We start from the raw sequence: 13,843 nt of genomic DNA on the forward strand, positions 1-13,843 counted from the left end.
TTCTCTATTTGCATACTGTTGCCTGAATTATCCCCCCATCATGTCTACTAAGCTTATATTCTTTCAGTACCACACCACACGCTCGTAACCTTACCAGGAGGCATTCACTCTCGCTGTGGCAGACGTCATAATGTTGTTCATCACTGCATTTAAGCACTAGATGCCTAACAGAGAGGATAGGTTTGAAAGGCTTTTCATAGATATCTCTCGAAATGAGAGAACCGATTTGTTTAACACCATTAAAGTGATTGATAAATTTTAAATGAATACAATTTTAGATCACCTGAATATCGTTTTGTGATTTTTACTGTATCATTTGTTAATATCTTTATTGAAATCCTATTACTTAATGTTTATTTTCAAATTTTCATTTCCTCAAGTAACATAAAGGATAACGTCTTACCCTGTATGCTACATTTTATCACGAGCTGAACTCCAAGTGCTGGAAGCAGAAATTATGTAACTCTGTCTTCTGTTTTCACCCCCGTCTCTATTGTAAATTGAGTTCGTTCTGGACTTTCACATTAATCTCTGCTCTCGTTTCTGTATATCTTTTATTATCAGGTTTACATACGACAAGTTAAATACAATTACATTCAAGGTACACAAAATAAGCGTAGTTACCACCTGGTTCTTCTATTTCCCTTTGTGCTCATATTCTGCAGAATAAACAGCCTCTATCCGTTTAAAAACATTATTCCTAGTAGCTAATCATAAGCCGGGTCTGCAGCGATTACAGTACAACTTCTATGATTTTCGCATCGGCCAGGAGACAAAATACAGTTTCACCGTCCCGCACCGCTTGCAACTTAGCCGTCCAGTAGCCTTCTGGGGCGTTGTCCAATGTGGTAGCGTCTATCAGCGTACCTAACGTTAAGAAAGTGTCCTGAAAACAAAACAAAGCCATATGTAATCTGACAGTTCGCAGATGACGTAGGTAAATGAGAGGAAATGGCGAAGAACAATACGGATTTTGCTCTGTGCCATGTTCTTCTTAAATTTCACTTCCTGTACAAGTACAGTGATTAGCAATTGCACATATGAATTGTTTTTCCTGTTGTTGTTGTGAGTACGAACACTGGTTTGATCAATTTCTTCACGGTAGTCTACCCCGTGCAAGCCTCTGCGTGTCTTCATACCTACTGCAAACTACAGTAATTTGTATATGCTTTTCACAGTAAATCCTTCGTCTCCCTCTACAATTTTACCACCACACTTTAATTCCATAACCATTACTGCTTCAGGATGTGTCTTATCAACAAATTCCTTCAGAGCAGTTCAGTACCTCTTCATTAGTTCTCCGATCTATCAGTCGAATCTTCTGCGTTCATCAGAGGCAAGAAGTTTTATTAGCTTGTATTCTACTTTTGTCTGTCGTCTTTATAGTTTACATTTCACTTCTGTATAAATTTACACTCCAAACCAATACCTCACACTTAAATTTATATTACATGCTGAAATACTTATATAAACCTTAAATCTTCTCTACTGTGGCAATCATTTGTTACTTTGCTGCCGAAATGGCAGAACTCGTTTCCTAATCTAATTAGCTCAGACACGCCTCATTTATTTCTTCTAAACTCCATTCCCTTTGTTTCAGTTTCGTTGTTCATCTTTTAGCATCTATTCAACACGCTATCCATTCCGTTCAACCGATTTTCCAGTTCCTTGGTTTTCTCTGACAGAATTCAAATCTCATCAACAAATATTAAATTGTTTACTTCCTCTAACCTTGAATTTCCTCTTATTGTTTGTTCATGGTACATATTCAATAACCTGGGAAATAGCCTGCATGTTTCACTCCCTTTTGAGATGCTGTCTCCCTTTCTTGTTCTTAGGCTCTTTAGTTTGGTAATTTTTATCTGGTCGACAAAATGAGCAACTCATAAAGCAAACATAATCCTCCAAAAATATGATTACATGGTAACTTACCCAAAAAGAGATAAAAGCATCTCAGTTACTGTGAAATTTAGTTGGAGTCACGACATGCCAATAAATTACAGTTACACATAACATTTTGAGATAAATTATGATATCACATATTCAATATCAATAACTCTACTCTCTACGCATAATAAACACAACCATCATACGTGCAGAAGTAAATTCAATTTTCTCTGAAATGTTGCAATCAAAAAAAAAAAATTCTTATTGGTGTCGGTTAAGGAAACAATACCGCAGTCGAAGATATTTTGACAATTTTGTAAGCTGGTTGCTCACCTCAGAGTAAGGCAAAATAATTAGCTGATGAGACTAAACATTACGATCGCTGCCCACCACGAGATAACTGGAAAGTATAGAAGGGGAGCAGAGACGAACGAAGACCCATTCTAGAGACGACACAGGGCGCAAGTGGGGAAATCCAAAAATGGTTCAAATGGCTCTGAGCACTATGGGACTTAACATCTGAGGTCATCAGTCCCCTAGACTTAGAACTACTTAAACCTAACTAACCTAAGGACCTCACACACATCCATGCCCGAGGCAGGATTCGAACCTGAGACCGTAGCAGCGGCGCGGTACCGGACTGAAGCGCCTAGAACCGCTCGGCCACAACGGCCGGCTTGGGGAAATCCACTGACTTACACTGAGGTAGCAAAAGTCATTGAATAGCGACATTCACATTTAAAAATGGTGATAGTATCGCGCACACAAGGTACGAAAGGGCAGTGCTTTGGCGGATCTGTCGTTTGTACTCAGATGATTCGTATGAAAAGGTGTCCGACGCAGTTCTGGCCACAAGACGGGAATTAGCAGACTCTGAACGCGGGATGGCGATTGAAACTGGACGCATCAGACATTCCATTCCTGAAATCGTTAGGGAATTCAGTACTCTGTGATCCACAGTGTGAATACTGTACCAAGAGCAGCGGCGTTTGAGTAGAGATGTCAGTGCTAACAGACAGGCAACACAGCGCGGTATAACCGCAGAAATCCGTGTGGGACGTATGACAGACGCGTCCGTTAGGATAGCGTGGCGACGTTTGGCATTAATGGACTATGGCAGCAGGTAACTGAAAAGAGTGACATCGCCTTCAGTGCCTCTCCTGGGCTCGTGACCTTGTCGGTTGGACCCTAGGCGATTGTTAAGCCGAATCTGATCAGATGAGTCCCGATTTCTATTGATAAGAGCTAATGGTAGGGTTCGATTATGGCGCAAGCCCCACGAAGCCTGGGACAAAAGTTGTCTAAATGGCACTGTACAAGCTGGTGGTGGCTCCATAATGGTGTGGGCTGTGTTTACGCGGAATGGACTGGGTCCTCTGGATGTTCGACTACTTGGAAATCATTTGCACCCATTCATGGACATCACGTTTCCCAAACAACAATGCGCCATGTCACAGGTGCTCAGCTGTTCGTGATTCGATTGAAAATCATTCTGAAAAATTCAGGCGGATAGTTTGGTCATCCTGATAGCCCGATGTGACTCCCATCGAATATTTATGGGACATAATCGAGAAGTCAGTTCGCGCATAAAATCCTGCACCAGCAACACTTTCGCAGTTATGGACGGCTGTAGAGTCAGCATGGCTGAGTCGTACCGTTCCAACTCCAGTTTCCGGGGGGCGGGGGGTGGGGGGGGGGACGCTGAAATAGTGATAAAGGAAAAGAAGTGAGTTTTTGCCTTGGTGGGCTATTTGAAACACTACAACATGGTACTCTGTTAAAAGCGCTGCCAGCAGAATGGGTACAGTCAGGGACAGAAACCGCCTGAAAGGAGAAGGTAGCTCTTGTACATAGTTCGCTCAGCCAACTTTCTCTTAATAGCACATGTAGTACCGTCCCCGGAATAATATCGAGATTCCGTTCTATACATTTTAATGAGTATTGATCCTGTAAAATTCCCACGAGTTACACCCTAAGCTACCTTTACGTCTGAAGATGTTTTCCTGAGTCATTCCAGAATGTTTCGATAAAAGAATCGTTCAACTGATTTGTGGAACAAGTAACTAAGAAAATGCTGCCATACGTTTGTCACAACTCTTAAATCCAATCATTAACCTCGTATTTCATTCCCTGTGTCCACATTTTATTCAGGCGAAGACAGCTGGGAACTGTATCGAGCACCGTCCAGAACTCAAGGAACTCGGCATCGACTTAGGCACCGCGCCAGTATCTGCTGCCACCTGGACCACGTGGACAAACAGGGCGAACTGGCTTTCACACGACTGCTGTTTTCAGAATTCACTTTGACTGCGGAAAAGGTAATTTGTGATCTCGAGAAATTACATAATGCATGGGCATAAAACGTGATCCGAAATGGTTCAATATTTCGCAGTTTACCGTTACTCGTTCAATCTCTGTTGTACAGGTACAATGGGCAAGGAGAAAAGAAAATTGTCACCAGAAAAAAACTTCCATGGATTTCAGTTGTTGTACTTTGTAAAGATCTGCAAGACAGACGTATCTGAAGATCTTAGAGAATGTCCACAATGAGGGCATTATGCTGGCAACCGGTGCATAGCGCGCTCCGGTGGCAGGTTCGAGTCCTGCCTCGGGCATGGATGTGTGGGATGTCCTTAGGTTAGTTAGGTTTAATTAGTTCTAAGTTCTAGGCGACTGATGATCTCATAAGTTAAGTCGCATAGTGCTCAGAGCCATTTGAACCATTTTTGGTGCATAGCGAAACAGCCCAATACCAAGCCCAAGCGCTGAGCCTGGCGAGCCACCACTCAAAACGGCGCCCTCTACTGGATGTGAGGACCCGCACTTTCGCCCTATATAAAATTTATTGCTATCAAATGTTTTATCAACGTGTCGTGCGTACTTGCGAATGTCTTCGATGCCGTTTAAGGGTACATGACAGGGTACTCCAATCAAAGAGCCAACGACTTCATTCTGTGTAATGTAAGTGGAAGATATTTCGGACTTTTCCTGTGGGATTGTAAAAACTGATGAAATTGAGAAGAAGTCTTATATTCAACGAGTGGAAATAGGTGATCTGCGTTTTTAATTGTTAATCAATAGCTAAACATTTATTGACATTTACGAGCAGGTGCTGAAAAGCAGTGCCTCCGAATTTTTTATTCTCTTCTCAAGTCTGTAGATGAGTTACATGTGACGCACATTACTCGAGCGACTTTCTCGCTTCGCTGACGCAAGTTGCAACCCTCTGTCACTCCAAATTGTAGCATGTTATATGAAGGTATATATAACTTAACTATGTCGGTGTTCTGCGAGACCCTCAGAGAACTGAAAGCACGAATCCAAAGATTTGTCCACATGTGGAGCACCGTCTCTTTCAGCGAGACAGTGTCAGGCTATAGACGAGCACTGCGACATACTCCGTACAGTACCGACTTCATCCCATCCAATCTTCTTCTATTTCCAAAATTTAAACAATACTTTCGAGGAGCTGACTTTGATAGTCATGAAGCGGTGCAAACAGATGTGTGGTTGTGGGTCCGTGAATGAACTCAAACATTACACAATGACTGTTGCAACAACCTGATCTTTGCACAGGGTGATCCAGGTGCCACTACCCACGGGTTCTATGCTATCCGCAGTGCCTCAAAACACCACTTGCAAGGTTTTCACATTCTCTTTCTCACTACATGAAAACTATCAGCCCTGCAGAAAAAATGAATGGGACCTTTCTGTAGGAAATTTAATGTAGTTACATTTTGTACTATGATACGTTTTCGCTAGAGGTCATAGTTTTCGAATCATGCAAGAAAAACATACAGAAGTGACCTGCAAATGCGGTTTTCTGTACTACCACGAAAATTGTGGTCTCCAGCAGGAACATACCCCAGTACAAAATTTTAACTACACGAAATTTACTACAAAAAAGTTACCTTCATTTTTAGTAGGGCTAATAGTTTTCATGTAGCGAACGAGGGAATATGAAAATCTCCTATGTGGTTCTAGGAGACGTTGCGGGTTGCATAAAACTTACCTGTACGGGCAGCTGAACGGCTCTCTATATTCCTCACTCGTCAGTATGGCGGATGTCTGGAACATACATTATTAAAGAACACTCCACAAGCAAAGATCGCTAAAAAGCATTATATTGGGTAATTGGTTTCGACAGAGCCGATCTGTCATCAGATCTTAGGCTTTAAAATATTACAATATATTGTCCACCAATGCTGCAAGTCATTTCACATTGTATATACAATTCCCACTATCACGAACAATATATTGTAATGCTTTAAAGCACAAAATTCGATGATGACAGCGTACAGGGTTGCTCTGTCGAAACCAGCCATCCAATATATGCTTTTTTAGTGTTTTTTGCTTGTGAAGTTTTCCTCAATTGCCAAACCTGCTCTCTCACAGGGAGAAATGTGTTCGACGCCAGGGTGACCATGTAGAGAAACAAATATGAAAACATGAAGAATAAAACTGTCGAATGGTAATGAAGTTCGTTTCATTTAAAAAGCTCTCAGAGTTTGCACATAAGAATTTCTGAGGCATTACTTTACAACTCGCAATCGTATTTCCGAGCGAAACCATTATGATGACCCTCCTAATACCGTTATGGAGCATCTTTCTAAGGCAAGCACCAGCGAGTCTGTGTGACACGGATTCGACAGCTTCGAGAGAAGGTAGCAGATACTGGCGCCAAGGTTGATGATGCACTCCTTGAGTCCTGAATGGTGTTCGATGCAGATCCTGTCATGTACTGAGTAGAATACAGCCGTACAGAGTATCACATTAGCTTTGTGATTGCGTTTAACATTTCTTACCAATCGCAACGCAGCATGTCTACATGAAACTCCACGCAATTCCCCTAAATTACGGACTAATTGTTTGTGGGCTCTGGTCTGGCAGCTGGTAGCAGCCAAGGTGTGTTCCGTTCAAATCGCTTCATAATTTTTAGAACATTTTGCTTAGGAAAACGGCGATCGATAAAATTATATTAAAACTATTTCAATAAAACAGTCCAGATGGCATGTGAATCGTATACATCTCATTTGGTGATCGGTTTCGGTCTTTTATCAAGCCATCATCAGGCCATCTTTAACTCCGAGTAAGCATGAAAGGATAATATTCAACCTGGTGTCACAAGAAACGTGATTCATCCGATCACAAGACACTTTTTCTCTTCTCCATAGTCAAGTCTCAATGATCCCATGTTCACTGCAATCTTAATTGACGGTGTTGTTGGGTCAACATGGGAACACCTAAAGTCACCTGCTGCGAAGCGTCGTGTTCAACGAAGTGCGCTGAACGGTTTGATCTGAAGCACTTTTTTCTGCACAAGCATTGTACAGTGCCGTCAGATCTGCCACAGATTGCCACCAGTAATGCTTTACAGATAGGGCAAGACTCTCGGACCTCCACGTTCTGTTATGAAGCATGGATGTCTAACATCTTGTCGCCTGCTCGCGGGTTCACCAGCCTTCAGCCAGTTTCCATACATACCTAACATAGTAGCACGCGAATCACTGACCTGCTTCGGCATTTCCGAGACGCCTGGTTGCAGGCGCGTGGCCGTGGCCATCTGTCCTCTCTCAAAGTAGCTTATGTCAGAGGATTTCTCCATAGCGGACCGTATCGAAGCTAGAATCATTTCTTATAGGTCTTTCCTTCCGTTATGTATTTAACTTATCACATGACGTGCCCGAAATGCTTCTAGGAGCTATTTATTCTAGCGGTGGGCAGTGTTTCGTCCCTTCAGGGCATTTGTTGCACACAATACAACTAAAAGTTTTTGCACGAAGTGTGTTGGAATAAATAGCACCACTGGGGGAACCGATGTTTGAGCACTGCAGAGGTGTGTTCTGGTGGTAACATCTGTAACACTTTCAGTTTCATCATTCAGGTTAGTTCACAAACGTGGTTATCAAGGTAATTTTCTTATGTCATGACTCGTATCGAGTTTCTCGGAAATAGTAAGGGAGAAATAACAGTGAGACTAACAGTTTGAGTCAACCGCGCTTGGATGACGTAAGTGGTTATGACAACTACTAGTGATGCTTGGTTAATTTTTGTTGGAAGTAGTCTAGCATATACAGGACATTTTAAAATTATTATTATTATTATTTTTTAAGTGTTCAGTCTTTTGACCGGTTTGATGCGACCCGCCACTAATTCGTCTCCTGTGCCAACCTCTTCATCTCAAAGTAACACATGCAACCTACATCCTCAATTACTTGCTGGATGTATTCCGTTTCTGTTTTCCTCTACAGTTTTTACCTTCTACAGCCCCTGAACGGAATATACGGTTTTTGAGGCTTTGTGTCATTTATTACATTCAACTTGCAATCATTTTAACACATTAAATGAAAAAGCAACTCACTCAGTTTTCTTTGTACGTGTGTGGATAGCAAAGAGTGTGGAACGACCGAAAGCACTGAAAAATGTGTTGAACAAGTGAGGGTCTTTCGCACAGAGCCCAAGAAATCAGTTCGGAAGGCTAGTCGTCAATTAGCGTTTCCACTAACATATATGTCTAGACTTTGAAGGCGAAGCTTGCAACTGCGTCCTTAACGTCTGCAGTTGTTAGAGGCTCTAAAGCCTACAAAGTATTGTTCACGTGCTAGAAAGGCGAAGCTTGCAACTGCGTCCTTAACGTCTGCAGTTGTTAGAAGCTCTAAAGCCTACAAAGCATTGTTCACGTGCTAGAAAGGCGAAGCTTGTAACTGCGTCCTTAACGTCTGCAGTTGTTAGAAGCTCTAAAGCCTACAGAGTATTGTTCACGTGCTACCTTTGCAAACGAATGTTGCTACATGACGATGAGTATTTCCTGAATAGTGTCGTCCTCAGTGATGAATCGACGTTTCATGTCAACATACATAACGTTTGATACTAAAATGTAAACTTTCACGGCCGGAAACATCATGTCCATTATAATTATCCGGGCTGTTATGCCGTGGTCGGTTGATGAATTCTGTGGTGATCACCACAGAATTCATCAACCGACCACGGCATAACAGCCCGGATAGGATACTTATAATGGACATGATACATAACGTTTGCATCTGTGGGTCAGCAAATCCGCACGAGATGGTACAGTTACGAGACTCGTGGAACAGTTTTTAAGTCGAATCGCGGCGGAAAGTTTATGAGCCATTCTTTTTCGGTGAAGCAACTGTAACTGATATTTCTTATCATGATGCGCTACAACTATGTGGCTGCTTCCTCAAATGGAATAAACTGAACTACAAAACTTTGTTTGGCACCATAATGGCGCGAAGCCCCACTGGCATAAACTCAGTATGCAATGGATTAAAACACGATGCACCCGACCGCTGGATTGGCCGCACGGGGCTGGATGACATAGCTTGTTTTACATGACCTCTACGGTCAGACACGACTTGACGCCTTGTGATTTTTACCTATGGGGGATTATAATGGAACATTGTGTACGTGTCTCCGTTACCAGCGGATCTACCCGACTTTAGAAACAGCGTTGTTGCAACAATTACTCCAGTCATACTGATCAAAGTTTGGGAAGAACGCGCCTAACGACTCGATATTTGACGAAATATGCCCACATTGAACACTTGCGTGAAAAGCTGTTCCAGTTGTTCTTTCATTTATTTTTTGATAATTGTAAGTTGAATGTAATAAATTTTAAAAAGTCTTAAAACCTACACAACTTTGAAACACCATGTATTTGCAGTTGCCACGATTATCGCAGTAAATGCGATGGTGTACTGATTTGATTTCATTGTTCACATTGATATTTTCATTTCGTACAACGCACTGAGTACAAATTAACTTTGCTGTATGGAACGTACCGGCTGCACGGGACATTCGACCGGTGGAGATGTTGTCTTGACGGCGTTCGACCAGGGTGTGTTGGGATCGTTGATGCGATCACAGAAGTCGTCAAACTCTTCCTCGAAAAAGAGAGAGCAGCTAGATGGCTGCGATTTGGAGTCACACCTCGTGAATTCCACCTTCACCTGTGTACAAAAAAGAAAAACGAAATAAAACATTGTTGGTTGACAATGCTTTCGATGAAACGGAAAATCATGGTTGCACAATAGTCATCTACACAGCGCTTTGAAAGTTGAAAAAAACTTGGGGCTGCTTAAAAATGGATCTCTCAGAACTAATACAAGGTGCTCTAAAATTCTCCTTGCAGACTTCTAGTGCTTTTAGAGGGGACTGAGTATACAATATTTTGAACTGTAACCCATGTCCGAAAACGTACGGTTTCCGTGCTACAGGCATTTGAAAATATCCATTTGAAGATATATTTCCTAGGTAGCTTTGCGACAGTGTAGTCACTGTGAGTGGTGCTTACCGGATCGGCTGATGTCTACCCTACCTCTCTCACCTGGTTCGAGTCCAATTCAGGTGTCTGTGAGACTTAGCTCAACATGGTTGAGTATTCGTTTGCAGAATACACCGACATGATCCTTCCGTATAGTAAAACTCACGGTAATCGATGAGTTGCTCGTCGCCTTTATGAAGGTCGTTATCCACAACGCCCGAATCCATCGCATATCCTTTTCGCCACAGTTAGGCAACTGCTTCAAGAAAGGCGTACCTTCACCGTGAGCAAGCGTTACTGTGGTGCTCTAAGAAGCCGCCGCACACCCGAATTGGGTGGAGTCTTACTGCATCACACTGAAGAGAACCCGCCAACGAGTATACGAGCATTTGCAAGTGAAATGGGTATTGCTCCCAGCACCATCTGGTGTTTTCTTCATGAGTAACAACTACATTCATCCCATCTCCAAAGGACACGATCACTAACGTCAGCCGATTTTGCACCACACGTTGAGTTCTGTACGCAGATTCTGTGCCGTTGCATCAACGATCCCCTAGTACTTCGACGGCGCATTCTCTTCACGGATGAATGGTAATTTACTAGGCACTGCGTTCTCAATTCTCGAAACAGCCATCTCTAGGAAGTCGAAAACACGCATGCTACGTATGTACAGGGATTCCAACGCAGATTTGGAATCAATGTGTCGATATTTATTCTGGATGGTCGTGTGACTGGACTGTACACGCTTCCACCCAAGTTCACGGATCCCATCTACTTGACCCTCGTACAACAAGTGGGTGTGTTGTTGGATGATGTGCCATAGGATGTCCGTCAAGATATGTTTTCGGCATGACGGCGAGTCCCCTCATTTGTCACGTCATGTGCGGGAACACCTGGACCAACGATTCGTTTACAGGTGGATAGACCGAACTGGTCCAGTCCCACGGCCTCCATGATCACCGGATTTGAGTCCATTGGACTTTTTCCTCTGGGATGAAATGAAGAGTTTGCTCTGTGAGATTCCAGTAGAGACAGAAAAAGATAGGGTTTCGCGAGCTGTGGCCGCTGCAGGAAAGCTTGCAGAGACACCACCTGTGATAGAGCGCGTGCACCACAACATCATTCATAGATACAATGTGTGCACCGAACTTGATGTCTTACTTGTCGTGAACCAGACTGCTACCCTTCTTTGAAAAGGACAAAAACGGCTTAAGTTGAACTCCAATCAATAGTGTCTGTGAAGACTGATTAAGTTTACTTTTTTTTTGTTTGGTTACTAGTGACTGACATTCTAAAACATGCGATGTTCTGAGTAAAAGTGGTATCGTTAGCAACACGTGTTCAAACGGTTATAGGACGGAAGCGGTACGTTTCCGGACATGGGCTCAGAATATTATCTACTCAGTCCCCTCTATAAATCCTGAAAGTCTGTAAGGGGAATAAGACAATGCCCATTATAAATGTATGGATAACTCAAGAGATATCTAATTTAACTGAAGAAGAAAAAAAATATAACATCAAATGAAGCACACAAACGGAGTCACAGATCTGTAGAAATTGAGATTTTTCAGAAAGTACAAAATTACTAAGCAAGAATAGCTGGAGGGGAAACGCAAAGCTGTAGAAGAATGCATGACTATAGAAAAGGTAGATATAGCTTATAGGAAAATTGAAGAGATCTTTGAAAAATATTAAGAGCTCAGATGACAAACCAGTACTAAGCAAAGAAGGGAATGCTGAAAGGTGATAGGCATATACAGAGTATCTCCAAAAGGAGAACAATCTTGAAGACAGTATTATGGAAAGAGAAGAAGAAGTATACCAAGATGAGATCAGAGATACTACCGGAAGAGCAAGAAAGACCTAAGTTGAAACAAGGCCCTTGAAGTAGAAGATATTTGCTCAGATGCTGAGAACCTAGGGAGATACAGCCACAACAGTATCATTCGATTAACATTCCATTACTGAGCCGGCGAGACTCAGCGTCGTCACCAGGAGCACCTCCAAAGAGTCCAGTGCTCCTCTGGACGAAACTTCAGGAAACGAAAAACTTCTTCGACCAAGGCTATGCAGCCTGGAAGACTCATCAGAACTGTTATTCCACTGGCATTGAGGTTATGTGAGGCAGGCGAAGTACTTTGGATTTGAAGAAGAGTGTAATCATTCATATTCTACAAAAGGGAAGGAGAGAGGGACACAGTGGTCTAGTGGTAAATCATTTGGCGCCATCTTGTTCTTGGGGTAGGATTCTGGTCCAGAAAGACAATGGAAACCACTGCACTAAAGACAAAAAAGATGTGGTCATTACGCATTCATAAAAAAGTGTCATGACGCTCTCTTCACTGGCAACTGCCAAGAGGGAGGTGACCCTGAGAGAAAGATTGAATAACCAACGAAGTCTATCGGAGCGTGGAATGTCAGAAGCATGAATGTACTAGGAAAGCTAATAAACCTGACGAATACAGTGCTAAGGTTTACTCTAGATACTGTGAGGGTCAGTGAAGTGAAATAGAAAGAAGATAAGTATTTCAGGGAGAGACGAATATTGAGTAACACCGAGAGCAGCAGAAAATGGGATAGCGGAAATAGGATTCGTCATGACTGGAAAGATACGACAGAGATGTACTTTGAAAAGGATTATTCCCATAAGAATCTACAGAAACCAACTTCAGCAACAAAGATTCACCTACACATGCCGACGTCGCAAGCGTAGATGGAGGGAGACTACATGACGGGATTTAACGTGTAATTCAGCACGTAAAAGAAGATGATAATCTAATAATTATTGGGGACTGGAACGTTATAGTAGGAGAAGGAACAGAAGATGGTGTTACGAGAAAATATAGACTCTGTAGTAGGAACGAAACAGGACCAAGACTAATGGAGTTCTGCAGTAAACTTCAGCTGGTTCAAAAATCGCAAGAGGAGGAGACATACTTGTAAAAGCCTAAGGTCACGAAAAGATACTAATCTATAAGACTGGAGACATACCAACAGAGTTTCGGAAAAATATCATCCGCACAATTCCAAAAATAGCGATGGCAGGTCAATGCGAGAATTGTGGCATACACGGCTTAAGAGCATATAGAAGAATGTAAAACAAAACTGAGCATCTGGTTTTGGCATTAGGAAAGGTAACGGCACCAGAGAGTCAGTTTTGACGTTGCGCTTGATAACGGAAGCAAGACTTGAGAAAAATCAAGGCACCTTTGTGGGATTTGTCGACCTAGAGAAAACGTTCGACATTGTAAAATGGTGCAGGGCATTAGAAACCTCGGGACTGCAGGTGTACGCTATATGTAAAAGAACAAAGAAGTAACAATAAGATGGATGTCTAAGAATGAGGTGCTAGGGTTAAAAAGAGTTTATTTTGTTTTCTGTGGAAAGGCGGTGGAGCCCCGCCACGTGTGCAAGTCTGCTTAGCTGACGCCACTTCGGCGACTTGTGCGTCGATGAGAGTGAAATGATGACGAGGACAACACCCAGTCTCCGAGCGGACAAAATCTCCAAGACAGCCGGAAATCGAACCGCCCCCACCCCTCCCCTCCCATACACGCACACAAACACACACATGGCGTTCCACCACACTGACGACTCAGATATGGAGGCGGACATTAAAAAATGATGTAAAACAGGGATGCAGCCTTTATCTTTTGCCGTTCAGATATA

General features: G+C 42.6%; 1 protein-coding gene across 1 annotated transcript in view; it reads right to left on the reverse strand.

Moving 5' to 3' along the window:
- Positions 1-535: 535 nt before the first annotated feature.
- LOC124798587 overlaps positions 536-13,843 on the reverse strand; it is a 38,866-nt gene continuing 25,558 nt past the window's right edge. The window contains exons 3-4 of the mRNA XM_047262050.1: positions 9,693-9,860; positions 536-886 (exon numbers count right to left, since the gene is read on the reverse strand). Of these exons, the coding sequence (XP_047118006.1) occupies positions 734-886; positions 9,693-9,860 (321 nt within the window). The 3' untranslated portion in view covers positions 536-733. The remainder of the gene's footprint in view (positions 887-9,692; positions 9,861-13,843) is intronic.

The sequence above is a fragment of the Schistocerca piceifrons genome, chromosome 5 (genome assembly GCF_021461385.2).
Source record: "Schistocerca piceifrons isolate TAMUIC-IGC-003096 chromosome 5, iqSchPice1.1, whole genome shotgun sequence".
NCBI classification, from domain to species: domain Eukaryota; kingdom Metazoa; phylum Arthropoda; class Insecta; order Orthoptera; family Acrididae; genus Schistocerca; species Schistocerca piceifrons.